The sequence below is a fragment of the Malus sylvestris genome, chromosome 3, assembly GCF_916048215.2.
Source record: "Malus sylvestris chromosome 3, drMalSylv7.2, whole genome shotgun sequence".
Lineage (NCBI taxonomy): Eukaryota > Viridiplantae > Streptophyta > Magnoliopsida > Rosales > Rosaceae > Malus > Malus sylvestris.
In genome coordinates, this window is record NC_062262.1 from 8316191 (window position 1) to 8343991 (window position 27801).

Here is a 27801-nt window from a genome sequence, read left to right on the forward strand (position 1 = left end):
ACAACATACTTGAAAGAGATTAATCACATATAGAACAAGTTTTATTCCACCACAAGAATGTCAATACTTATCATTATGGAGTCAATTACTTAATAGAAATACTTTATGTAATGGGAAAGAACAATACATTCCTTTAATTTAAAAGCTAAATCACTCAAATCAAACGGGTTCCTTTCCTTTTATATATTTCTTTCCGTAGTACAAAACTACTAAACATAGAGCATTAAAATCATGCATTAGCTTTGTAAATACCAAATTAAATAAAAGGAACAACCAAAATTATTTTCTTCCATAGAAAATATCTCCAATATATGCCCTATATTAGCCTTGAAAAGTTTCTTTTCTTCTCCCCTTATGGCACATAAAAATTTACTAATTAAAGCACTGTTTAAATTCTTTAGGCATAGGAAAAACCACAAACAATAATACATGTTTGAAAATTCATGCTTATCAATTTAGTCACATACTTTGAATGAAATACATACCTCATGCCTTCATATGTTCACTACTTCTTTATAAACATATGTATAATCACATGATTAACCAAAAACTATAATGCACCACATTCCAAGCTCACGGCAATGTTTAAAATTGCATCATCCCATACATGCTTGAACCAACACGCCATTTGCTTAATTATGTTGCCAAAATTTATATTAAATTACCTTCATGTATAAGAAATACATTATATTCATTGACAAGCATGTATAAAGTTGATATGCGGAGAACTTAACATATGCATCCCTGAAACATAACTTTAATATATGTTATCACAATCATAGGCACAATATATCCGAATAGTATTGATAAATTATAGGATATGACTAATTTCGTCTCCTACAATCAGAAAGATGTCACGACATGGTTGGATTTTGCAGGAACAATATAACACTTCATGAATCCAACATAACCATTCCTTATATAATTTATCATGAAGACCAAAAAGAAAGATCATACTAGAATTTCATAACCGATGTAATACGAACCTCTTCATTGGGCTTGTTCGACTGAGGGATCTTAAGAAATTCTCCAATGCAAGGTTAGAACAAATGTAAATACATATACATGCTATGCGAACTGTAGATACATAATTAGCTTTAGAAAATTATGTATACTTGCTTGATCAAACAATTGCTGGCACTTATGCAATTGTTTCTTGTCACATTAGCGTATCACCCGTAGCAATTCATATAGAATATAATTCATGGAAAACAATATTAGTTCTTATTCAATAAACATATGCCCATTTAGATACGTATTGCCAAAATATATAAAAATTGGATCCATATTCATGACATACTTAACCGATACATGGTAATCAATGTATTTACATGCTCTACAATAATTAGCACATCACTCATGCAATTATATCTTTATCTTATTACCAATTTAAGCTTTCAGGGATCAACCTGAATATATATCAACCAAAATACCATAAACCATCATGGAAATTAAAAGTCAATGAAACAAACCATTTTGCTTTGGTAGATGACTTCGTTCTGCTTGCTAATCGGAGGGCCTCTTCAGTAAGGTCAGAACAAATATAGCATGCTTACAAAAATTGAGATCATCAGTGGCACATGGTAAATCAACCAAAACATTAGCATGAAAATTGAAATAGAAACTCTGAAATATTCCATGATTTTCAATCGTTGTTAATCCAATAAACTGACGCTAATCAAACTTTCTTAGTCATTCCTTTATCAGAACTATTGGTGGTAATCTATTTTGACTAATCAAATTTTATTTTGTTGATCAAGCTAACACACGTAAAAAACAAGTGTCATGATAAAAATTTTACATGTAAACCTTGTATATAATTAGTCTTAGAAATTGCATGCGCATGCAATTTTCCAACACAAGCGATTATTTCCTGTTATATTTGGTTGCTGCTTTGTTCAGAGTTGGAATTCTGAACCTGAGCAGGTTGCAAAGAACCTCCAATACGTTGTCCGAGACATTTACCTTATCCAGTAAAAATTCAACCTTTTCCAAACACACTGATTTCCATGAATTTGAGCTATTCATCATAGAACCCTCCCATTTAAAACTTTTAACATTTGGAGCAAGGGAAACTTAACGACTTGCTGCTAGTTAAAAGAATAATAGAGTTCCCACTGTAAAATACTTTAATACTACGCCTTACATATATGGTTCTTTACGTACCTATATCATTATAGGATTCCAATTCCTATATGATTTTTAAATTTCATTCTTCAATTCTATAAGAATAGTATATATAAATTTATGCTTCAATTCCATAATTTAATTCATGCTTGATCAAAAGAGCCTCTAAGCGTAGTCCAATTTCCAATTGGCAAGCAAAGGCTATGTTGAAACTGATTTAAACAGTATGGTGATGTTGCCGAGTGTATGTAATAACTTGGATTAAACACATAATATTATATAATCCAATATTAAACCCTAATAGATTTTAATCATATAACCAGTGGTTCTGATACCAATTGTTAGCCTTATTGGGTTATACAATTAAAACACAAACGAATGAGTGACTGACCTGATTCCAATGGTAGTTATCGAAGATACAGCAGCCATGCAAGCAAGACGTGATCGATAAAACTCCAATCTTTATGTTTGCCGTGACAAACAGAAAAACACCAACTCTTCTGTAAACTCCTAGCTTTATGACAATGCTCTATGGGAAGCCTTAGTTGTCGTGTCTAGGGTTAGCAGGGACCGGTGTTTTTATATAGGCTAAAAGTTAGGGTTTCCATCCATAAAGAAAACCTAAACTTACTTTATTAGCCTCCAAGTCAAGTATCATAATCATATTCAATTAAGGATTCTATCAATCCTATTTCCAATATAAAACATCTTATATAAGATTGATATCTTTAAGAGATCAAATCACAATTAACATTATTCTCCAATATTACATTCCTATTACATATAGTAGACCACTTAAAGGTTGATTTATATTGGATAAATCCAACAGAGAATTTCCCACTTTTTATTTTCCAACATATTCTTTTATTCTGAATGAAGAATCATTACAAGGTCAATGCGAATCCTTTAGCCAATTGGAATCCACAGCCCCTTTGAGTTTTGACTATTTCATGCTCGTGAGAAATATAAGTCGAGAAATGCTTAAAAAAATGAAGGAGAGAGAGATGTGAGTTTAACCTTACAATAGACGAGCAATAATGTGATTCAAAATCATTTTAGACGATATTCGAATCTAAAACCCCTCACTTACAAGTAAAAAGGAATATCACAAGACAGTAGTACAAAGTGGCGATAAATACTATTTAGTAACACAAAATCTATTATATTGTTGATATTTTTTTAGTATATTTGTCTTATGCACATTAGTAGGGTTCACAAATACTCGAGTATATCAACAATGTAGTCACTAGGCGGTTTTGTGTCTTAAATAGTATTATAAAACTATTATAACTTTTGATCAAGCTGATTCATTTATAGAAAAAAAAACAAAAGGAAGAGATCCCCTCTGGATCTCTCCCACCAAATTTCATCAATTAATTAATCAGAGTTCTTAAAATTTGATCCAACGGTTAAAATTATTATAACTTTTTAAGGGGTCTTTTGTTTGTAACCGTTGAATCAAATTTCAAAAACCCGAATTAATTGATTGGTTGACTTTGGTGGGAGAGATCCGGAGGGATCCTCTTCCAAAAAACGAAAAAGCTCTTTCCTATAAAGTCAAATATTTTCTATTCATACAAGCATAAGAGATTTTTTCATTTGCACCCGTTTATAGTATATAAAAACTGAGATCCTTGACTGTTGAATCATTGGCCGCATATCCAACCATCAATTGCTCTTGAACATGCCATACACCGCAGTGTAGTTGAATTGTATATATGTATTTTGGTGATGCCACGCAGCAAATGGAAAGCCCCAAGACATGCAGGACTTTTGCTCATAGGTTTGGAGCTTTAATTAGAAATTATAATTCTCCAAACTGCTATCCACTTCTGAAATCCATAGTAAATGCAAAATACAATGCAGTTGGGGAAAGGTGGATGCCAGACTCAGACACAGACTCGCTTACTCATGAATGATGTAATAAGACTACCATCATCATATATCTCTGTCATTGAAGTTTCAAACTGCAAATCTTTTGAATATTTCTTCAGTTGCAGCGGTTGAGTTAAGATTTTTAAATAATGGGTCATAATTTCGATTGAAAAAACTTTATTGGACTATTTCGTTGAGCAGCTAGTACGATTATGTTGATTCTTGCCAATATATATCAATAACTACTATGATATGTAAGTCTTGTCAATGAAGGTTACAAGAAACTGTAGAATAATGTTTAAGACTGTCAAGACTTGTCAACTAAGGCATTTCCTCAACCGACCATTTGGTGCGCACAATAGAATCATACGGAAGAAGAGAGAAAAATGAGACATGAACGATAAATAAATATAAGAAGTAAGAAGATGTAATTTAGTTTGGCTTACCTGTTTATAAAATCAACTACACATATAATATTCATAGATTTTAAAGTTGTAAAAGTCATCGACAACTAATAATCCTATTCTGACTCCACCGCTGCAGTTAAGATAATGGAATTTCAGCCTATCCCACTCGCTTTTTTCGTTGAGAGGACAAAAGTGCAGAACTTTGTGCGGCCAATTGAAAGTTTATTTGCTTTCCGCCCCCCAACAGGAGGAAAGATTTTTTGAAATTTAGTAATAATGGCGGTCAGTCCAGGTTCCTAGTGAGCATAGGGGCTTGGAAACTTGAACCAGCCCAATCAAGAAAATGGGCTCTGTCTGAACTTTGTGTGTTATACATTACATTGGGTTGGTTTGGGCTTTTCACACGAAAATAAATTCAATTTTTTTTTTTAACAAACGATATTTTCTACATTAAAAACGTGGAATATGAATTTTGAGATTTGAGTTTTTTTGCGAAAAAGGGTTGGGGTGTGAGCCAAGCATCACAATGGACTATAAATAATGTGGTTCAAATTTACCTTTGGCGAGAATCGAATCAAAATCCTCTTACTTACAAGTGAAGAGATTGAAGAAGAATACTAGTAGATCGTACAAAGTGGCATAATAAGGTCATGTTCAGTGAGAAGAAAATGTCAATTAGTACTAGAGACTAGTGATATTTTCATTTTCATTTGTAAATAGGACATCTTAAGTTTGATTTTTGTGGATGATGAGCACGATACTAAATTATTTTAATTGACCAAAATGTGACTTAACGCCAATCTCCACCACCTTGTGTGATTAATATCGTTATATTAAAAAAATAGGAAGAATAAACTGACAATTAGAAACGCACTACACTGTATAGTCATTGCAAAATTCAAATGACGTATTTATTGGTGACTCCTTCCAAGTACTAAGTAGTCATTGGGACTTCCACATTGCTAAAGTCATTGCTAGTGTCATCAAACGAATTTATTCAAATTATAAATATTATAACTAATTCATGGACATTGCTTGAGATTTAACTTTTTATTTGTCGATTTGCTCCTTAATTTGTATGGAACTGTCAATTTTTTCCTGAATTTTAATTTTAGCCGATTACTTTTTGAACTTTTATAAATAGTGAATTTTTCTCTATGGTAGATTAAGAAAATTTTCATCATATTTTATGACACACCCTGACCCGGAATGTCCACTAGGACTCCGGAACGAGCTGTGCTGGCCAACACCTGGAAGGTGACGAAGCCATAAAGTATAGTGATGTGGAAAATGTGAATAAATTTAAACCTAAAAGTGCCTAAAGACAAGAGAGCGCTATGAGCAGGAGTGAACCCATTTCACGCGCGACGTCAGAGTATAAGTAAAGTACAGTAGTGTGGGTAAGGGTCATACCCTCAAAGGTAGCCACCTGAACTGAGATTTACCAAGAATCCTCGTCGATACGAACTTTCAGCAGCTAAAACCTGGAGGGGCGAAAAACAAGGGTGAGTGGGCATAAAAACAAAGCTTTAGAAAACACATTTCTCTTTTCTGAAAGTAATAACCCTTCATTGTAAAACTCGTTTAGTTTCCAGAAAATAATAATACATACGTATGTAGAAATCATGCTCAAGGGTAGTGAAAACCAAGTATATGTCATGTCAAGTATCTCGACAATGAAATAAGTAAACTAGGTGAACTAAATCAATGTAAACTGATATGTCAGCCGGAGTCACCTAACGTGACATGTACGGCTGAGCCTATAGCTCATCTACCAATTCCTGCACACGAGTCGGAACCACCTAATATGATATGTACGACAGGCTGGGTGTAATAGATACGCTCAAGTGCTACGGTCACGTGAAGGTTGTGCGAAGTATCGCAAGTCACCTATGAGTCGAAACCACCTAATGTGGTATACAGGCTGGCACCTGCCTTGGATCCAAAGTGAGCGTGTGGTGCGGAAGGTGAACGATCACGTGAAGACTGGCCCTGGCCTCGGGTGGAGCACTAACACCGGGAACAGGATAATGAGCACTAAATGAATCTCAACATAACCATACACATTGCAGCCACTATCATCAATATGCACTACCTGAAGCTTACCTGGGTTTCCGCAACGTCATGCAATAATATGCATATCTACACTAATGCATATACTAAAATGTAATGAAATTGACATGACATTTAAAAACGTAAATCCATTTAAACCATTTCTGGAAAATGGAAAACATATATACATATATACCACTCACCTGGAGTCAGTGCTACAACTCCCTAACACAAATATCGAGGCATCACGAACAATCGGTGCCTAGAATAAATATCAAGTCACGTCTCAGAATTCTTATCAATAGAACACTTAACTTACATATCCTATTCGGGAGGATCGGTACATTGGATTCTCAATCCGTAAGTTTCTAATATCCTCAAATATTACATACTATAACATATCAAAGTTTGGTGACGATCCAACGGTTGGATTGTCGATTGCTATAATAATTAAGCGGTGGACCTTAATGGAACTACGTTCAAACGACGGAAATTCGTCAATCAGACTTCACCAATAGAATCAGGGTATTCAAATTTAGCCTAAGAAGGTTAGGGGACGTCTCGGCCCACGCGCCGCTACACGCACAGCCGCATGTGGTGGCGGTTGGCCGCTCCCATTCGCTAGAAAAATCAACTATTTTAAAAAATTACCAAATTCTACAGAAAAGTAGATCTTAGTAAAGGGAACAATTTTAATACATGTGGCCAAGTCCAATTTGGCCAGAAAACACCTGAAATCCACCTTGATCCACCGGAAACCCTTGAAATCAGTGTTCTTGATTCAACTCCAAACAAGCTTCGACGCCTCCAAGGTTGATTGGGCTTTGTTTATGGGTTCATGGAGAATCTATTAGTGGTGTTAATTGAATGAAAACGTTTTAGGTTTGGTGGATCTTGGCTGAGGGTCCTCATGGCACCCATGGTTCCTGTTGGGATGTTTTCCCCAAAATACAACCAAATTCATTATAATTTTAGGTGGAAAAGGAAGAGGGAGTGTAGTGGAATATTTTCCAGGTGATGGATGGCAGCAATTTGCCAAAAAAATATCGCCTGAAAAGGTGACGGAAAGTGTGGATGAGCCTAGCTGGGTACGGGTCAGGGGGAACCCATTCGGCGGGTTCCTCTCCTTCTCCCATTCCGTCATTTCTCTCCTCACCCATTGGTCACCTTCTTCTTTCTCCTTTTCTGAATGGGCATCCCGCCCCTCCTTTCTCTCCTTTATCTTTCATCTCCACCGCCCATCTTTTCTTCCTTTTAATCTGGGCCACACACGTGGTTTTCCAGATTTTGCTCCAAAAATCTAGAGCTTTCTTGATATTAATTAATTTCCTAAAATGCCCCAAACTTTAAACGTTAATATCTTCATTATAACTCCAAATTGTGTTCTGTTTGCCCTCACGCGTCTATAGCGACGAGTACTACGAGGATACGCTAAGAAAATAAACTTTACGTGACATGACAAGACAGTCAACAAAAATCAACGTCTTTGCCTCGAAGGGCATTTCCATAAATTCACATTTAAAAATTATTAAGACTGTAATTTTTGGGGATGGGTTGTTACATTTTATATCCATTTTGTCACATGGACAAACATATGACAACTATACGAGGGCAAAGAGATATTTTCTTTTTGGTGGATTGGGTGCTAAGCCAACACTTTACCTCTGCTAATTGGACTCTCATGACTAATTTAAACAGAAAGTGTACATAGTCAACTAGTGAAAGAGAATAAGAAGGAAAAAAATAATCTGATGTCCGCATTAAGGATAAAATTACTTTATTGCCTTCAAATGTAACATCACACATCGTCCAAGGGAGTGGATCATGTAAGCCATATACGTATATTTCCATCTCTACCTAGTACGAGGCCTTTTGGGAGCTCATTGGCTTCGAGTTCCACCGGAACTTCAAAATTAAGTGAGTTCGGGCGAGAGCAATCCATGATGGGTGACCCACTGGGAAGTTTTCGTGTGAGTTCCCATAAACAAAATCGTGAGGGCGTAGTCGGGCCCAAAGCGAACAATATCATGCTACGGAGAAGTCGAGCCCAGGATGTGGTGGGGGCCTAGGCAGGGATAGGACAATTTGGTATCAGAGCCAATCACTGGTCGGAAGTTTACCGAAGAGGACGTCGAGTCCCTAAGGGGGGTGGATTGTAACATCCCACATTGTCTAGGGGAGTGGATCATGTAAGTCATATATGTATATTCTCATCTCTACCTAGTACGAGGTATTTTGGTAGCTCACTGGCTTCGAGTTCCATCGGAACTCTGAAGTTAAGCGAGTTCATGCAAGAGCAATCCCATGATGGGTGACCCACTGGGAAGTTCTCGTGTGAGTTCCTAGAAACAAAACCGTGAGGGTGTGGTCGGGGTTCAAAACGGATAATATCGTGCTACAATGGAGTCAAGCACAAGATGTGGTAGGGGTCCGGGCCAGGATGTGACATCAAATATTTGCCATGTGACAAAAAATAGGTAGAAAATTGGATGGAAAATTCCAAATTTAATGTCGGAGTAATTAGCTAATTACAAAAATTCAGAAGAATAATCAGCTAAAATTAAATTCAAGAAAAAAAAATTAACAACTCTTTACAAGTAAAAAAGAATAAAAAAGAGAGAAATCGATAAATACCTCTTCAAATAAACCCCTCACATCGTCAAAAGAATTTCTTCTCCTCCTTCCAAGTGGGATAATTCTTCTTACAAACATCCACACAGTACTCGAAGCAAATCATCTTTACCCCTACATTTCAAACCAAAAAAAGAAAATTACTTTCTTGAGTTTTCATTTTTTGGTTTCAGTTTTTATTAAAAGTAATTTATCAAACAAGATTTTATTTTTCAGTTTTAAAATAGTGAAAATTGAAAATCAAAAATAAAAAACTGAAAACAAAATGTTTGTCAAACACCAGAAGAAAAACCTGATCTGTAGCCATCGATTGGTCGCTTTGACGATGTCAACTTTATACTACTCGACGGATCAGATGTTCCTAATCTTCAATTCCCAACCATAAGCAACCTATGATTTTTTAATTAAATAGAAGCGGTTAGCCGGTGTTCAAATGATATTTTAGCAACGTCATTGTCACACAGTGCATGAAAGTGGCAAGTGCAAGAGGTGTACAGCTCCACCGTTAAATATGGGGCAAAATTGCCCACAAGATGCAAATTTCTTTGCGGTCCTCACTTCAAATTCAAACCAAAACACCGCCCCTTCTGCACTAATGTATGTAGACAAATCAGATGGTGACTTCACATCCTCGTTAGGGCATCTCCACTCGTTTTACTAACCTACGGGCACTTCTAAAAATCTTTGTCTAGGCGCTAGATGGCTGGTCACTGTCCCGATTAGTCCTTAGGCGTTCGAAAATTAAGAAAGTGTGTTTAGACCCGCCCGCATAAACCGCCTAGGCACTCGTCTAGGTCATGACTCTCACTTAGACAAAAAATTGATAACTTTCATTTTGCATTTTAATTTTTCAATAAAATGTAAGAGACTTAATGAATACTTAGATGAAGGCTCATTATATGTTTGTTTCTCATGTTTTCAATATGTTCTAATACTTTATAACATATATGTCATTTTATTTTGCAATTTATGTATCCCAATATAATTATATGTGTTTTTAAGTATAAATAGACACTTATTTATATAACATATAATAAATCTACTTAAATTCGTCTAGTCCGCCTAGGTCCCGCCTAGGCACTAGGTCTTAGCTCGCTGCTCGACTATAACCTAACGTCTTTTAGAACCTTGCATACGGGAGATAAATTTAAATTTGAGTGCAGTGAGCATAGCACACGACTCTATCCAACTTAACAAAACACACGTCTGCAAAATTAATTTAAACAACATTTGCTTTCAAGTTGGAAGTTTCAAAGCCTCCTCACGTCGGTTGCTACATCACTCAAACTTTGCAACTTTGAAATCTTCTCCCCCAATTAATTAACTTAAACAATTGACTTTTGTGACTCATTCTTCCAATATGATTACATATGGAATGGAAGTCTCACCGCCCTTTATTTGTTAGAAATTTGGTGTTGTATCTAATCTAAACGCCAAACTGGTATACAAGACTTTCTTCTTCTTCTTCTTCTCTCTTTCCTCTCATGTTTCCGGAAACTCAGAAATGTCGATCTTAAGCAACAATAGCAGCAGCAACGATGGAGCACCTTCATTTCATGAGTTCAAGAAACAAGCTTCTTTCTTCTTCAAGGAGAAGATCAAGACTGCAAGACTAGTCCTCACAGATGTTACACCAGCGCAATTGTAAGTTTCAATCAATCTTTTCTCTAGTGCGTAGCTAAGTTGGCTAGAACAGCGTGCTCCCGTTTCCCTCCTGCAGCCAAGTTTGAATCCATCTCCTCATAGTTTAGATAAGATTAGAATATCCGCCTCCTCTCGTTTTTCTGATTTATTAGTTGAATTTTGTGAGATGGGATTTGGTGGTTTTTTGTTGGTCTGGTTTTGGTCATGGAACTTCTTGGGACTTTGGATTCTGATGTGATGAACCTTTTCGTCGGTGTTTAATGTGTGAAGATTGACTGAAGAAGCTACAGATGGGAATCCATTGTCACCAGACACAAGGACCTTGGGTTCAATTTCAAGGGCTGCTTTTGAACTGGATGATTACACAAGAATTGTGGAGATTTTGCACAAAAGGTATCTGTTTTTTTTATTTTTTTTATTCACTCTCTCTCTCTCTCTCTCTCTCTCTCTCTCTCTGTTTTGTTTGGTACGGTTTTCTCTTCCATTCTTTTACTGTTTGATTCATTCAATCCAACAACTAGAAAAACAGGGAGGAGTGTTTGAGGAGAAAAATGAGTGTGGAAATTACTATCTTTTACGCTCGCTTGAGATTTAGTATACATGTAACTTTGGTGATTAATCTATGTTTTTGTAATTGTGTATCAGATTAGAGAAGTTTGAGAGAAAGAACTGGAGGGTATCCTACAATTCTCTGATTGTAGTTGAGCATTTACTTACTCATGGACCGGAAAGTGTTGCAGTTGAGTTTGAGATTGACAAAGATGTTATTGAAGAGATGGGAAGCTTTCAGCATATAGATGAGAAAGGGTACGTAATTCTGATATCATTTCCGAGAGCTGTTATTGGCACTTCAATACATAAGTCGTTCTGAACATCTTCTCGTCCATTTTTTTAACGGGAGGAGTGCAGCATGGCTTTGTGTACGAGTAATTTGTGAGAGGTCTAAATATTTAAAATGCAGATTCAATTGGGGCCTTGCTCTTAGAAAGAAGTCGGGGAGAATTTTGAAACTGCTAGAGAAAGGGCCTCTTCTCAAAGAGGAGAGAGACAGAGCTAGGAAGCTAACAAGAGGGATCCAAGGGTTTGGAAGCTTCTGCCAAAGATCATCTGGTTCTTCAGCACAAGGGATTCTTGGAGTTCAAACGTATGGAAGGTCTAATTCTCAATTTCTCTCCAGTGACGATGAAAACCAAGAGAATCAGTTTCCATCATCTGACGTCGAAGATTTTACTAAGAAAGTTGAAGAATCAAAGCAGAGCAACGGAAGCATTGCGATCATTGAGGCCGTCAAGGACGAAGCAGAGAAACCCGAAACTTTAAGTTTTAAAGAAAGCTTGGTTCCAGAGAAGGAAGAGTTAGAGAGTTGGAACTGCAAGGGAGAGTCTAACCCACTTTTGGGTGGTGAGAAAGATGTGTCTAGATTTGAAGTTTCTGCTGAGAATGAACACCCCTTCAATGAAACACACAATCCAAGTGCTGCTTCATTGCTTGCTGCAAGTTAATGCACTCGTATAAAAAAGACCGTTTGTCAACTGATGTTCCTATTACGCTCCTAATCTCTGAAGGACGAGAACCAATTGTAATATCTACATCGAGAATTCAAGTATTGTATGCACTATTAGTCTAATTGTTTAGTGTGCAACTCGAAGAGTATGTTACTTACAAATAGCGTTTATAGTACGCAACCTGGACGCGCATATTTTTTTACACCAGTGAGCGGTTGAGATTATGACTAAATATACTCCATCTTGATGTTTCCCAATTTAGTAAACTTACAATTAAACCATGTCTTGGTGCATGCTTTAGCTAATACAGTCGTATCATTAGAAAACTAATCTGGCTATTTCAATAGTGTAATTGTATCTCGTTAACTTTACAATGCTTTCAAATTTTGGTAGCTTTTATAAAACAAGCACTTTCCCTATCATTGCATGATATACAATCGTTACAACGAAAATCTACACGTGTGAATGTCCGAATGAATGACATAGCGACGACATACTTACATGAAAGGACTGAGATTTCAAGTCTTGCAAAGCCAATCTTGAATAGCAAGCCGCAGGGCGTGGTTAGGAGTGAGATGCAAGTGACTCAATTTCAAATTGGTCATTGGAGAAGTTTCGCGACAATTTTGTAACCATCCACGCAAAGCTTCACCTTCGTAAGTGAAGCCATCAGCTGCCAACTGAGGGTCATGCATTATTTCCTGAAAACGATGAACAATGTGTGTCAGCCATTAAGTTGAAAGTTGTTTGACACCCTAGCTCTTATATTCAAGTTTAAAGCTTGGAGCTTTTTGGTGCATAAGCTACAATTGACTAGCTTAGTCCTGAGTCTAAATCATTGATCTAAATGTTTCTTGTGATAAGTTCCTAAGGCATGTCAAACAAAATTTCGGTTTAGGGCCTCACGGCACCTTCATGAATTAATAAACAGAAAACCAATTGAATCCGAGGATTAATAGAATTTGGAACATTAGCAAACGAGGGTAATTAGTATAACTCACCTGAAGGATCGGACACAAGAAAAAAGATGGCACTGGTCGCTCTTCCGAGGCATGCAACTGCTCCAATTCCCTCACTAAAGCTGGTGTAAGCTCTGGTCTTTCCCTACTATTCAATTCACAGCATTGCAAACCAAGATCTACCAATCGTGTTGCCACAGATATAGGCCATTCTCCAGCGGAAGAATCCAGCATTGACGCCAAGTTTCCACCTAAAACTGCCTTGCGCACCTCACCAGCTAAGCCAACTGGCAGCCGTCTGGTGACTAACTGCAGAATGATCAACCCAAAGGAATAAATATCAGACTTGTGCGTCAGGACTCCGATTCTCTGCACCTCTGGATCTGTGTAAGGAAAAGCACCCTTTGGCTCAGCCCCCCGGCGGAAACTTCGTGTGTAAAGATTGTCTTCAGTTACCAGCCTGCAAATCCCGAAATCACAGATCTTGCATCTGAGTTCAGAATCTAGTAGTATGTTTTGCGGCTTCAAATCACCATGGACAATCTTCTCAGGTTTAGATGAGTGCAAGAAGCAAAGGGCACTAGAGATTTCAGCAATTATCCGTGTTCGGGTCTTCCATGTCATTGGAGATATATTGCTTTTCCTAAAAAGATGGTCTTGCAGGCTCCCGTTTGATAAGTACTCGTATACAAGCGACCATGCTTCTGGACACACACCAAGCAAGGTCACAAGATGACGATGCTGTAATTTTCCAAGAACTTGCACCTGCAAGCAAAGCACAGAGAAAAACAAATATGAGCATCTTTTGAAGTGCCGTTGACATTAATCACCATATCAGCTTGACATATAATTGAGAGAGAGACCTCTTGCTGAAACTCGGCTTGTTCTTGCATGTTATGTGGATGCAACTTCCTTATGGCAACAGTTCTGCCCAGCATTTCCCCCTTATAAACACAACCATATCCTCCCTGCCCGATTTTAAAGCTCTCAGAAAAATTGCATGTTGCAGTCTGCAAATCTGACAATGAGAATTCCGCTAACTTGGGCAGTTCTTCAACAAACCCAATGAGCCCGTTGCAGTTTGCGGCTCCAGCTTGTCGATGATTTCTCCACCGCTCAATCCAGCGAAGGGCTTCCATCTTCTGTCTTTGAATACCCTGTTTTTCCTGCCAAAGAGTTGCAATCGAAGCCTGAATTTGCTTCACTTCCCCAGAAACTTCATCAACCCTTCGACTTGCTTCCTGTGCTCGGACGTCTAGAAGGGCAATATTTCTCATGGCCCTCCTTATCTCACCACTAATTTCTTCCTTCTCTTCCAAGAGTTTTTGTTCTTCCTCGATCGTGGTTCTCAGGGCATCCCCAGCCTCTTTTCTAAGCTTAACTTCTCGGGCACGGGCTAACTCAAATGCCTTGGCCTGAAACGGAGAAAAACAATTGTGAGTTAGGAGTAACTCACCAGATTCATGAATAAATTATTTCATTACAACATAGTTTTCAAGTTCATTAGATATAACCCACATATAAAATGTTTCAAATATCTTCTTTGCCAAGAAATTCTTAATCAGCAATTTGTGCTTACTAATCTTCTGAAAGTATTGAGAAGTTCCCTTCAATGCATAACACAAATTTATTTTTATCTTCACACTCATAGTCATAAACTTGAAAGTACGCAGGAAGTTCCCTTCATTGCATCAAACAAATTTATTTCGAGCATAACACTCTTGAAATGGATCATGTACCGTAACTTCTAGGATTCACAAACCAAAAATGTTAGTCCTTAAGAGGCAACATCAACTCGCAGTTACCTTGTTTATAGCATTCATAGCTTCTGATTCTAAACTTTTGCACTTCGATAGCTCTGCAAATGCCTTGTCCTTTGAGGTCTCAGCTTCTGTTGTAGCTTCCGTAAGCATACGATATAAGCTCTGTTCCTCAACGGTTAAATCAGAATCTGAGGACATCCTTACCTCAGCAGAAATATATCCAGAACCAGAGCTAGTACTTGTACTAGTTGAAGTATGAATATTGTAGGGTAAGCACGTATCTGTAGGACAAGCTAAAGTTGGCGATGCTTCACGGAGGTTCGTATTCTCTCTATTTTCAAACGATCCAGACCTCAAACTTTCTGCAGATGCAACCTGCAGTTGCCTACATGAGGTTGGAAAACTTTGGCCTTCTGAAGCATCTCTCGTCCAGACATGTTTCCCTTTGTTGATAAACCATATTTCACAGAACAATGGAGCACATTTGGCTGCATAATTTGCCTTGCTGGAGCTCTTTTTCACCTTCAGGCAACTATATTACAATATTAGAAAGACAACTCATCTACTATGCAATATTAATACAAATATAACGAATCATGTATTTGCAAAAGATACAGCATTCAAGTTTCATGAGAACAAAACCATGAAAACGTAAATTTCATTGCCTATCTGAGAAAGAAAACTTCAGAAAATAAAACTTCACAACTACATTTCATTTTGTTTATTGCTTAGTCAATTTACTTGCTCCCCCAGGGTGTGTTCAACTCCTACTTAGTGGAGTAGGAGTTGACCCCTGGACCACTTCCTTGGTAAGAACCGGCCTTGAGAGTTTGGGAGCACAAGGTGAATTCTTAAATACGTCCCTTAATAGCTAATACATAAAACTTGACAGAATAATAATTCGATATGTGTACAGAAAAACAAAAAACGAAACAAAAGTACTCACAAGACAGTTTTTGGATACATATACATCTTAAGTCAACAAAAAACACTTGAGCCCCACATGTCCACAGTTATTTATACTTGGCATTTTGTATTAAAGAACTTGAAACGAGGTTACGCATTGGGGTTTAAGTAAACACAGTTTTATTTTCTTTTCTAAGATGATGCATTCATGGTTGGACTGAAGACAGGGCTTTTGCTGAGGGTAAATATTTGTAGGCCTCATTTGCCTACCCTAAGGGAGGAGGGACGACCACTGGACCATAGCATAATCAGTTCCCAAATACATGTTTACCAATGTTTGAGGAAGCTCTTCGATATCCCCTATTTTTATTGCAGTACAAATAAGCTGGACAGCCAAGTTCGTGTCTGAGTGATTTGCAATTTTATGCAGACCACAGTATACAACCTAATTGTGCTTTTTTATAAGTAGGTTAACCTTCATAAGCAAACACTAGACTTCCGGTGGAAACTTATCCAACATATGCACCACTTACTTTTCTGGCACAGCTCCCATAACAAGCTTCCTAACACCATTTTTGTTGACCAACTCTACAATTCCTTTCTGAATTTCATCAGCTTCAACCATAACAATGCTTGCTTTAACCTGTAAAGCAAATGGTTACACTAATATACTTCTTTTGAATAATTTATTTACGCATGATATGCAATTTTAAATCAGTTATTATGCAATTATCATTTTAAGAAGGATAGTGCTATTCACACACCCAATTTTACCTCCCACGCACCCTTGTTAATTTTTGGCCATTGATCTTCAATTCGTTCGATCGGACTGCCAGAAATTGAAAGGGGTGTGTGAGAAGTAAAAAAGGGTGTGTGGATAGCACTACCCTTTACGAAATGTGGAATTTGCCTATTAGTTTTTCGGAAAAATTTAACATCGATGCTGAACTATCAAGGCTTTTTCAGCACCGATGAAGCAAAAAATAATATGTAAAGCAACAAAAACTTTGTTCATGAAGCAAAAAACTAGAGAGCTGAATAAGTGAACTAAAGGTTTTGCCAAATATGAAGAACATCAAAATGAGGGCAACTATGTTCAATTCTTCCCTAACGAACTGCGTAACTTTATACATGGTATGAAAGTAAACACAAAACGTAAAGATTGAATTAAGAAATCAAAAAAGAAAAACAAAGCACACACCTTTGCAATAGAGCAAGCCCTCAAATAATTTTGCAACAGCTTCATTTTCCGCTCCTTCTCCTCCCTCCTGAAAGCCGACACCACCTCGGCATTTGCCTGACCTGCGGGCAGTTTTCCTACTGCACCATCGATGTAATCATGATTTATATACAATTTCAAACAAATCAAAGAAGAAGAAGAAGAAAAAGGTCTCAGTCCACGTAGCAGACGCCTGAAATAAGAACTGAAAATGGTAGATCATAAGAACCCCTTTCTTTTCTCGGTCGCAAAATGGAGGGCGGCAGACAGAAGATAATTGACATTCCATTCACAACACATATATGCATAACATTTTTGAAGTACAATTCCTCAAAAACCATACAAGTAAAATAATTTCAATATGAAACTCATAGAATCAAGAAATATTAGAAGCTTTTCGCCATAAGTGAATAACTTAGAACCATTTTACCAGAGAGAGAAACTTACAGAGAGTTGGAATGTGCTGAGAAGGCTTATGAACATGAAGAAGACAAATTTCTTTACACCCAAAGTGCTTGAAAGTCCAACGAAGCAAGCTCAAAGCTTTCTCCACAGACTTCCCAACCGCCACGTGCACCTTGTCACCACCACCACCACCGTCTTCTTCAAAAATCTCAAGCGACTGAGAGGAGGAAGTCGCCGGCCGGTCAAACCCACGTCGGAAACTCACCGGAGAAGAGAACCCAGAAAGGGATTCCGCCACCGGGCCATGGTGCGGGTGCGAAGGCTGTACGAGCTCCATGGAAATGGAAGGGTGAGGCGGAGGCAGCTCCGCCGGTGGTGGCGGAGTTGGGGTCTGAGGTTTGTGGGTGTTGGTGTTGTTGGGAAGCAAGTGGGAAGGGCGCATGTGGGGATTGGAATTGATGATTAAAGGAGTGAGAGTTCGTGGAATTTGTATGGATTTGTTGGGAGTTCTTTGTTTCCAAGGGAGGCTTGACCATTGGTGCTGACTTGACAGTGACACTGGAAAATGTTGACGGTGGAGGGAGGAATTAGATTTTAATTTTTCTTCTGTTTTCAATCAAGATTGTTTTAAAATAAAAACACAAGAAAAAAACATGAGGGCATCTTCATGGCATCTTTTTTATTCTTTTGAATTTTTGAAGTTAAACTCACCTTCGCGATTGCGACCCTTGTTCTGGTCATTGTAGTATGTGTGTCGCCCAAGGCATAACGGATATGATAACTTGACGTCATAAAACCTCTACATATTCATAATGTTATGATCAAATCAGTTTTACTAAATGAAGAGGTTATTACTTAATGGGTGTGTAACTACCAATATTACTTTTGCGATGTAATTATTCTTAATGAAAATTATATGAATTCAAACAAACTACATTAGTAGTTGAATACGATAATTTTCAAAATGTAGAAATTGAAAAAATAGATTCACATAGCTAAGGCACGCATGTATTTAGTACTCTCTTTATTTTACACCGCTATAGTAAAAAGATATCAGAAAGACAAAAATACAAGATGACTAATTTAAAGTGTGAATAAGAATTTTTTAGGAGGAACCCAAATTTTTGTAAGAAAATATTGCATAATTCAATTTTTTTTCTGCATTTTCTCATGCAATGAGACCGTTTTGGAACACGTGGAAACACACCTTACACGAGAGTCTTGAAAAGTTAAAACATGGACTTACACTTTCTTCCCTCTTTCTCTTTTTAGTAAAAGACTACAAGTTGCCAAGTTTGAAAGAAATAACATCGTCCATATGAGATTTCTGGAAAATGTAAAGGATGTTGATAACCATTTTGTTTTTCGTTTTTATTTTAATTATGAAAATTAAGAACAAAAATTTAATTTGTTAACTGCTTTCAATTTTTCAGTTTTCTTTAAAAAAGTGAAAAATATTTTCTTTAAGTTTTCAAATTTTGACGTTTTAGCTTTCAATTTTTGAAATTAAAAATAATTACCAAACAAGTTTTTGTTTAAAACAATGAATTTAAAATTTAAAAATTGAAACCGAAATAGTTATCCAACGATGGATTAGCTTTCACATCATCGTCTTCCTTCATCTTATGATCCCTAGTCTTCTTTGGTTCCGTTTGAGTTACGATTTGCAACCTGAAAAGTTTGAAATGGGGATGGCAGTGCAATTGTCGTCACACATGAAAATCCAAGTAGTTGCTTAATTTCCCATGTGCTACTATTAGTCAATTAAAGTGTTTGGTATAAGTTATAAGTTATAACAAAGAAAACGACTCATTCCTTGATACTTATTTCTTAATTTTTTTTCTTACATATTTTCTAGTAAGTTAAATCCTTATCACAGCAGTTGGAGCATTTAATTTTTCAGTGTACTAGAGAATACAAATCGATAAACTACGTGTCATGATATAAGTTGAGAAATATTTAAAAATATAGTCAAATATAAGACATATCAAACTTCTCGTTTAATGATATTATAACACGTGATGTATCACTTTATATTTCAGTTACACAAAAAATTTGTCGAGCCGCAAAAGGCAATTCAATTGTCAATATCATACGATTCATTTCTTTCTAAATTTGAAATTTCTAATGAGGGAGACTTTTAAGGTTACCTAACCATTTTCATGGACTGAAAATGCTTGACATGCATAATATTTAAATATAACGGCTAATATCTAAAGGCACCAAAGTAAAACCAATGGCCCACCTTCTTAAGTCTCTTATTTTGTGCGTGAATGTCGCTAATTATTTTGGAAACTGAAATTTCCATGAAGGTTTAAAATGATTATTGGTATGAACACGTTTGATCAACGGTAGTGATTAATTACATTTCTTTTTCTTTCATATATTTTGAGATTGATCAAACTATTCAATAATTCTAGAAGGATTTTTGCCAGATGAAGTTAGGTAATGACCTATGACCACGTCATTTCTACGGGGCATCCCTTACGAAAAGCATGAGATCACTCTTGTATTTTGATCTCAACAGATTCCACGCTAGTAAGTTGCTTTAGGCTATCTCCAACCAAATGGTCTAGAGGGTTAGAGGGCCGAAAATAATCCGAAAACCGTCTCCAACCGAGGGCTAGGCCAGAGGGTTCTAGAATCTGGGAGAGCCCCACGAAATCGGAGAGGGCTAGAGGGCTAGAGGGTTGGCTACTTTTTTTTTTAATGTTTTGTTATTTTTGTCGGTTATTTATACTAAATAATAGCATGTATTCCTGTCGGTTATAACCGACGGGATTTTTTAAGAAAAAATTCAAATGCAACGCTAGTAGCCGTTGCATTTGTTTGTTTGTTTGTTTGTTTTTTTTTTACAGTCTTATTATTATTTTTTATTTACAAAATTTTTCATATAACTTTTTTTTTCCTATAACTTCTATTTCACAAAATTTATTTCATATATTTTTTTAAATTCCATTTTTTTCCTATAACTTCTATTTCACAAAATTTGTTTCATATTTTTAAATTCTATTTTTTCCTATAACTTCCTAAGCCATTATACAACATTAAATTAAATTAAGTAGCATGAAACAACATTAAACAATATGAAACAATATTAAATAACATTAACCAACATAAAAATTATACAACATGAAACTTAAACAATATTTTTAAAAACATTTAAAAACATAAAACGTAAATGCCTACTCCATGCTTCTTTGGGCCCAATGATGTGCAACAATATCTTGTTGTGGGTACTTATTTGTGGCACAAGAATGTATCACTCTATAGCGCCTCATGTACTCATCTATAGAGATACTACTAGTTCTTGAATTGAAAGGCAAATTAGGCTCATTATATATTTTTGCACGAGCCCTTCTTGACCTATTTGGATCTTCTTGGTCGTCATCGGACTCTCCATCAATATACCCATCTCGCTCATCCTCCATTATCATATTGTGTAATATGATGCAAGACATCATGATGGAGTCCAAATTTTCTCGACTCCGCCCTTTTGCTGGTTCGCTAATGATCTTCTACCATGTTTGTAGAATACCAAAATCTCTCAACATCTTTCCGATATGCCTCTTAGTGTAAGGTAAACAAATTTTCCGCGTCATTCCTAGGGTTTGGAATTGTTTGGACAAGTGTCGCCCACTTTGGGTAGATGTCATCTGCCAAGTAATATCCCATATTGTATTGACGATCGTTGATGTAGTAGTCAAGTTGAGGTGTTTTACCTTCTATTAAGTTATTGAAGAGGGGTGAACGCCCAAGAACTGTAATGTCATTTTGGGATCCAAGGACTCAAAAGAAAGCATGCCAAATCCATGTGTCATATGAGGCAACCGCCTCTAACACAACAGTTGGCTTTCTCGACCTTCCGCTAAAGCCTCATTGCCATCCGGTGAGACAGTTCTTCCAATCCCAATGCATGAAGTCTAATGACCTTATCATGCCCGGAAATCCACGGTCTTCAACTTTGCGAAGAAGCCAATTTAGGTCTTCTTGATTTAGCTCGCAGAGGTACTCGTCTTTGTAAACCTGAACAATTGTGTCACAAAATTCTTCAAGAGTATCAAGGCATGTAGACTCAGACATACCATGAGTTTCATCCATCGAATCAGCTGAGGAGCCATAAGTCATCATTCGAAGTGCAACAGTAACCTTCTGATGAGGTGAGAAACTAGGGCGGCCTGCTCTGTCCCGCTTTTGTCGAAAGTACGAATTGACCTGTTGGGCATCACAAAATAAACGCTCAAAGACATGACGCCTCATCCGGAAGCGATGTCTGAAATCCTCTACTGTGTACACTAAATTGGGGTCGAAGTAGTTGTTCATCAGATTGGCATGCGTCATCGCTCTGTTTTGTGGTTTGTAAAAGCGACCAGCAATAGAGCCACCTCATTGAGGTTGTTCCTCAGTTGGCTGACACACCATGGCCGTAGCTATGGTTGTTTCTATGTTTTGTTTGTTGCGCCTTACTTGAACTTCTTCATCAGACTCCTCATCTTCTCGTCTCATTTGCGCCCATTTTGCTTCTCTTTTGGAATTGGATGAGAACCTCCAGTTGGAATCTGAAGAAGATCCAAAGTTGGAATTCATTGCAAACTTGAATTGAAAGAGATTGAATTGGAAGAGATTGAATTTAAATAGATTGAATTCAAAGTTGTGTGAATTATATCCCAATATCCACCCTATTTATAGCAACAAAAAAAATTCAAATCCAACGGCTAGCTGACGTCACTTAGCCATTGGACTTGAATTTAAGTTGTAGTTTTTAAATAATAAATTATGTTTGGCCCTATGGCCCTTTGGCCTTCGGTAGGAGACGGTTTTTTATGAAAATGGCTAAAACGAGCCCTCTGGCCCTTGGTTGGAGACGGAGGCAAATATGGCCATGTACTATTCATTAAAATATTAATATCTTAGAGAATCTTGGAAGGCCAGAAGGCTAAAACGAGCCCTTTGGCCATCCATCGGTTGGAGATGGCCTTAGTAAGAGAGCTCTACCAAAATGTCTCCACTTTGACAAGGGTAACCCCACATGCCAATTAACAAGCTCCAACAAGTGATCAACCACCACAGGACGACTCAATGGTGGAAAACGAATTATAGAGTCGTATTCCACACAGTACATCGTGAGTTCGATTGTTGGCATTGGTAAATTACACGATGATGGCCAAGAGGAAGCTAAAATGCCTTTGTAAGTCTTCTGACTTTCGAAATGATAGACTACCGTAACAAAACCACCAACTAGTCTCATTTTTAAGAAAAAACAAAAAACCTAGTGACGCACTATAAGCACAACATGCATAAACAACGGAATGCTTCCCACTCGCGCATGAGCAACCAACTCGAGCACAGTTCATAACTAAAGTCCAACCCATATCACCAACTAGGGTTTGAAGTCAAGGTGAGCAGATTCTTAAGGAAATATTGAGATCAAATCAAAGCAAAAGAAACATTTACATCAAACTTAAGAGGCCCTTGAGAAAAATAAAGAAACATTAATTTATTAAATAAACAGAGAGGCCCTTAAGAATTTGACGGAAAATTAGATTTTCACTCAGAAAGGAGGTGGGAGGAACAAGAATTTATAAATGGCAGAGGTTTTAGCATCGAACGAACACTGTTCAACGGTTAATACAGAAAATAACAGCTAAAGAGTTCAACTCTCGGCCATAACCTCCGCGTCTCGTAGTTCATTGTTTCAACCAACATTGGACACAGAAAGTTGAGAGAAGCAACGGTAGAGTAAAAACTTGCGAGCTGCAATTGCTATTCCGAAACCAGGAAAGACATCACGCTTCTAGCGCTCCCATCACACATTAGAAACACTTCCTGTGTACGATTGATGGGCCAGATTCGTCGTACTCTGCCTTGGCGATCCACATCTGAGTTCCAAGTATAAACAATAACACTCCATTATACAAGAAAATGAAGAAATCGCTATTTGTTTTTGGGAGAGAGATCGGGGAAAACAGCATATCATATGATTTGTTAATGCGAGCAGGGTTAACCAAAATATTGAACAAAAGGGTGGCTTTCCCGATGATAAAGATAATGCACATTTCTACGATGATATGCCAAGTGATATGTAATCATAATCGGTGTCACGTATAGTAGATTTACATACCTGCTGGAAAGTACTAAGAGATGCAAGGATGGATCCACCGATCCAGACACTGTACTTCCTCTCGGGTGGAGCAACAACCTTGATTTTCATGCTGCTAGGTGCCAAAGCTGTGATTTCCTTGCTCATTCTGTCAGCAATGCCAGGGAACATGGTAGAACCACCACTGAGGACAATGTTTCCATACAAATCCTTCCTAATATCGACGTCGCACTTCATGATAGAGTTGTATGTGGTCTCATGGATGCCTGCAGCTTCCATTCCAATCATGGATGGCTGGAAGAGTACTTCTGGGCAGCGGAAACGCTCAGCACCGATGGTGATCACCTGCCCATCAGGCAATTCATAGCTCTTCTCAACAGAAGAACTTGTCTTGGAAGTTTCAAGCTCCTGCTCATAATCGAGGGCAATATATGCAAGCTTCTCCTTCATATCCCTGACAATTTCTCGCTCAGCTGTGGTGGTGAAGGAATACCCACGCTCAGTCAAAATTTTCATAAGGGCATCGGTGAGGTCACGACCTGCTAAGTCAAGACGGAGGATGGCATGGGGAAGAGCATATCCCTCATAAATGGGGACAGTGTGACTGACACCATCTCCAGAGTCAAGAACAATACCTGCACAGAAGTTCCAAAAAGGAAATTGTCTAAATGACATCGGAGATGCACATAATTATCATTCCGTAACTTTTAAAAATCACTTCAACTTTTCTTTTGAATGCTTCCAGAAAACAGTTGCACCTGCTATATCTTACGATCACTTCAATAATGATCTCAAATCAATTTGCAAGCTAAGCTCTTCTAAAGGCTAACTAACAGCATCTCAGACGTATTGTATAATGTATTAGTTAGTTCAAATCATTGAATCCACATCAACTGAAATTGTTCAAAATGCTTACCAGTTGTACGACCACTGGCGTAGAGGGAAAGAACAGCCTGGATGGCAACATACATAGCAGGAGTGTTGAATGTCTCAAACATGATTTGGGTCATTTTCTCACGATTAGCCTTTGGGTTCAGAGGTGCTTCAGTGAGCAGAACTGGATGTTCTTCTGGGGCCACACGAAGTTCATTGTAGAACGTGTGATGCCAAATCTTCTCCATATCATCCCAGTTGCTCACAATACCATGCTCAATGGGGTATTTCAGAGTCAAGATACCACGCTTCGACTGAGCCTCATCCCCAACATATGCATCCTTTTGACCCATTCCAACCATCACACCAGTGTGACGTGGGCGGCCGACAATGCTAGGAAAGACAGCCCTTGGAGCATCATCTCCAGCAAATCCAGCCTAAAATATGAGAATCCAACATAATCATGATCTATTAAATTGAGATTTCCATTGAGATAATGTATGCCTTTACAAGATGAGCATTACAAAAGCTGAGAAGAATCAGATATAGCCAGCAAGATTTGGAGATAAAAACATACCTTAACCATTCCTGTTCCATTGTCACAGACGAGTGGTTGAATATCCTCAGCTTCGGCCATTTTCTAATACCAGCTGTAGAGACAAATTAACTGCAATAAAGTAGGACATGATATGAACAATAGAGAAATAGAAAACTAAAGACGAAACGCCCATAAATTTCATAAACATACACAGGCATAAGGTGTATTCAACCCAAATAGTAACACCATAACCATAAGGTGTACATTCATTCATTCAACATAATGATCACACCATAACCCGACGAAACACCCACCTTATACAGATTTCCCATCAATTATAAATTACAGCAAAAAAATTCAAAATCGCAAAATCATTTACTGAACAAATCAAAATGGAAGTATTGCAGGAATAAATATATGACCGGAAAACAAAGAACCACACCGAAGATTCAATCCGGATAACACTCCATTTCTGGTTATATGTTGATCAACTTCACTTATTCAAAAGGCAGTTATGAATTAATACAAATGCCTGAATCTACGCGATTCATGAGGCTCCTTCATGTCATAGATATCCAAACCATCACAAAATTCCGTTGTTTCGCATTACAAAATCAAATCTTTCATTGAAACCAAATCTTCCGCATTTAATCAAATCACAAACAAACCAAATACAACAAACAAAAGCAGATAGTAATATTCCCATAGTATCATTCAAAATCCAATAGCTACCGCACAAATGCAGAAGAAACATAAAAAATAATTCCTAGATATTCAAATTCCCGCACATTCACGATCACAAATTCACAATGTACCCGATCCTACATCCAACAAAAAAACTCACAAAATCTAGAACAAAAATGAAACGATCCTACATCCAAAACCGAATAATTCCACACGAAACTCGAGATCGGCAATGTCGAATTAGATTAACAGATCGGCATGCTCTATTCGGTTGCAAGGAAAATGTCGAAATTTTCTCGGAAAATGAGGGGGGAGGAGAAACCTGACCTTGGATTTGGCGTGGACGGAGGAGCCCTCGGATCTCAACTGCGCGCCCTTGGGTTCAAAATTCAGACCTCAATCCCCACCTGAAATTCGCCTTTTAAATCCACAGCTCTCCCAGCGCTTGCTCCTGGCCGTCCGATTGTTCAACCAGATTCGCGCTCGTGGCGACGCGTGCCCGTCTGATCTGGGGCTCCCGAAACTACAGGCTGTTTCAAAGCTTTGTCAATCCAGGTGTCAGTGAGTTATGCTTTTTCCCGATACTTTGTTTTCTTGTACGGACCACATGTTGGGCCTTGGGCTTGTGATATGGGCCTTTGGAAAATTAACCCAAATCTCAACTTGGACACAAGAAAGTCTAACGGCACAGTTAGTGAAGCCCATTGATCCGGTTCAAGGGCCTAGCTTGGCAAGAGCGGAGTTGGGTTGGGTTTGTCAGGTTAATTGGTCGGAATAAGCCCAACTCCATTTGAGATAATGTTAATTTGAAAGGATTTTTATATGTAAGCTCTTGATAACATTGCACTTTATTGAAAAACACTTCAAAGTAACACTATCCAAAAGGAGTTGGGCTTAAATCGAAGAGGAGTAGAAGAAGCTCGAGATTCATGTTCTCTTATTCAATCCTCTCTTTCTAACGAAAATAAAAGATTTGTAAGCTCTTGATAACATTACATTTTATTGAAAAGTACTTCAAACGTAATACTAAATTCCAACCTCATTTGCAACACCGGAGGAATTCCACAACTAAGAATCAATCTGAGTGTGACAAATGGATAGATGATAGGGTTTTTTTTTTTATAGTTGTCGAGGTCTTTTTTCTAAATTTTTATAATTTCAAAGGTGCCAAATCACACTTTGGATCTCTGTAGTTTTACCTATTTTCCTATGGAGGAGTGAAATAAGCACAAAAAATACATTCAAATACACTAGCCAAGAAGATGAAATTCATTGTTCAACCCCTGTAATATTTCCTCACTTATCATGTGAGTTGTGTGGTACATAGGCACACACATATGATAGGGAAGACCATACAATGACATAATCAAACTATTACCTAGGATTAAGATGAAATTTATAGTATAACCCCATCATAATCTCAAATAACTAAGCTCTTATTTGATGGACTCTATTGTAAGTTTATAATTAATGTCCACTCTGCATGATGTTTCAACAATTTGAACCGTTCAACTTTTAAGTTTTCATTTTTATCTCTCGCTCCTTATGAGCGTTAGCCTTATCCATGCTAGAAAAACCATAAATATGACTACCACTACATTTGAGAATGGAACACAAGCAAAGCCATTGACATTACTAATGTTGCATCTCAAACCACTTGGCTGACATCTCCATATCTTCCTGGGGCTGGTTTCAAGCTAAATGCTTCTCCATCGCACGTTAGGATTTGACTGAAATTAAACTAATTAAACTATAGGAATAATATTGTCAAAACTTAGCTAATTAATGGCGACCAAAGTGGAAAATGAAATAGTGACTTAGCCTTGGAGAAAGGTACACAAGTTGTACAATGTGGCTCCGATCCTCAAAACCTTCTGCCTGCCAACTTCAATATATGTGCTTCTAGGGCTAGGGTTTGGCTGAAAAAACCCAACTTTTAGCCTCACAAACTAACTAGTTTAAACAACATTAAACTCCACCCGTACTTTGCCCCATCATATCTTCCCTTGAAAAGAATAAATAAACATGATAAAAGAAAAAAAAATGGTAATAAATAATTAATTCGGCAAGATTTAAGCTCTCATCGTTTGACGAAATCCACTCCTAAGTCTCT

General features: G+C 37.5%; 3 protein-coding genes across 3 annotated transcripts; 1 reads left to right on the plus strand and 2 right to left on the minus strand.

Moving 5' to 3' along the window:
• Nucleotides 1-10359: 10359 nt before the first annotated feature.
• LOC126615320 (epsin-3-like) lies at nt 10360-12498 on the plus strand. The gene is made up of 4 exons (XM_050283138.1): nt 10360-10736; nt 11007-11129; nt 11382-11543; nt 11698-12498. The coding sequence occupies exons 1-4, from the start codon at nt 10597-10599 to the stop codon at nt 12236-12238; spliced, it is 966 nt and encodes a 321-aa protein (XP_050139095.1). The 5' UTR covers nt 10360-10596; the 3' UTR covers nt 12239-12498.
• A 61-nt stretch (nt 12499-12559) lies between these two features.
• Nucleotides 12560-18079, minus strand: LOC126615317 (U-box domain-containing protein 33-like). The gene is made up of 7 exons (XM_050283136.1): nt 17536-18079; nt 17071-17189; nt 16403-16512; nt 15006-15495; nt 14064-14615; nt 13243-13965; nt 12560-12942 (listed from the first exon to the last, which is right to left on the minus strand). Exons 1-7 carry the CDS (start codon nt 17933-17935, stop codon nt 12760-12762), a joined length of 2577 nt encoding a protein of 858 aa, XP_050139093.1. The 5' UTR covers nt 17936-18079; the 3' UTR covers nt 12560-12759.
• A 4896-nt stretch (nt 18080-22975) lies between these two features.
• LOC126616032 (actin-like) lies at nt 22976-26180 on the minus strand. The gene is made up of 5 exons (XM_050283977.1): nt 26016-26180; nt 25044-25133; nt 24510-24903; nt 23615-24228; nt 22976-23372 (listed from the first exon to the last, which is right to left on the minus strand). Exons 2-5 carry the CDS (start codon nt 25101-25103, stop codon nt 23307-23309), a joined length of 1134 nt encoding a protein of 377 aa, XP_050139934.1. The 5' UTR covers nt 25104-25133; nt 26016-26180; the 3' UTR covers nt 22976-23306.
• Nucleotides 26181-27801: the final 1621 nt, after the last annotated feature.

Excerpts from the sequence above, each read along its gene's own strand:
- LOC126615320 (XM_050283138.1), top strand. The coding sequence starts at position 10,597 with ATGTCGATCTTAAGCAACAATAGCAGCAGCAACGATGGAGCACCTTCA. Across the intron at positions 10,737-11,006 it reads GATGTTACACCAGCGCAATT|ATTGACTGAAGAAGCTACAG; the intron begins GTAAGTTTCAAT and ends TAATGTGTGAAG. Across the intron at positions 11,130-11,381 it reads GTGGAGATTTTGCACAAAAG|ATTAGAGAAGTTTGAGAGAA; the intron begins GTATCTGTTTTT and ends ATTGTGTATCAG.
- LOC126615317 (XM_050283136.1), bottom strand. The coding sequence starts at position 17,935 with ATGCGCCCTTCCCACTTGCTTCCCAACAACACCAACACCCACAAACCT. Across the intron at positions 16,513-17,070 it reads GGGCTTGCTCTATTGCAAAG|GTTAAAGCAAGCATTGTTAT; the intron begins GTGTGTGCTTTG and ends TTTGCTTTACAG. Across the intron at positions 12,943-13,242 it reads TCTTGTGTCCGATCCTTCAG|GAAATAATGCATGACCCTCA; the intron begins GTGAGTTATACT and ends CATCGTTTTCAG.
- LOC126616032 (XM_050283977.1), bottom strand. The coding sequence starts at position 25,103 with ATGGCCGAAGCTGAGGATATTCAACCACTCGTCTGTGACAATGGAACA. Across the intron at positions 24,904-25,043 it reads ATGGAACAGGAATGGTTAAG|GCTGGATTTGCTGGAGATGA; the intron begins GTATGTTTTTAT and ends CTCATATTTTAG. Across the intron at positions 23,373-23,614 it reads CTCTTAGTACTTTCCAGCAG|ATGTGGATCGCCAAGGCAGA; the intron begins GTATGTAAATCT and ends CTTGGAACTCAG.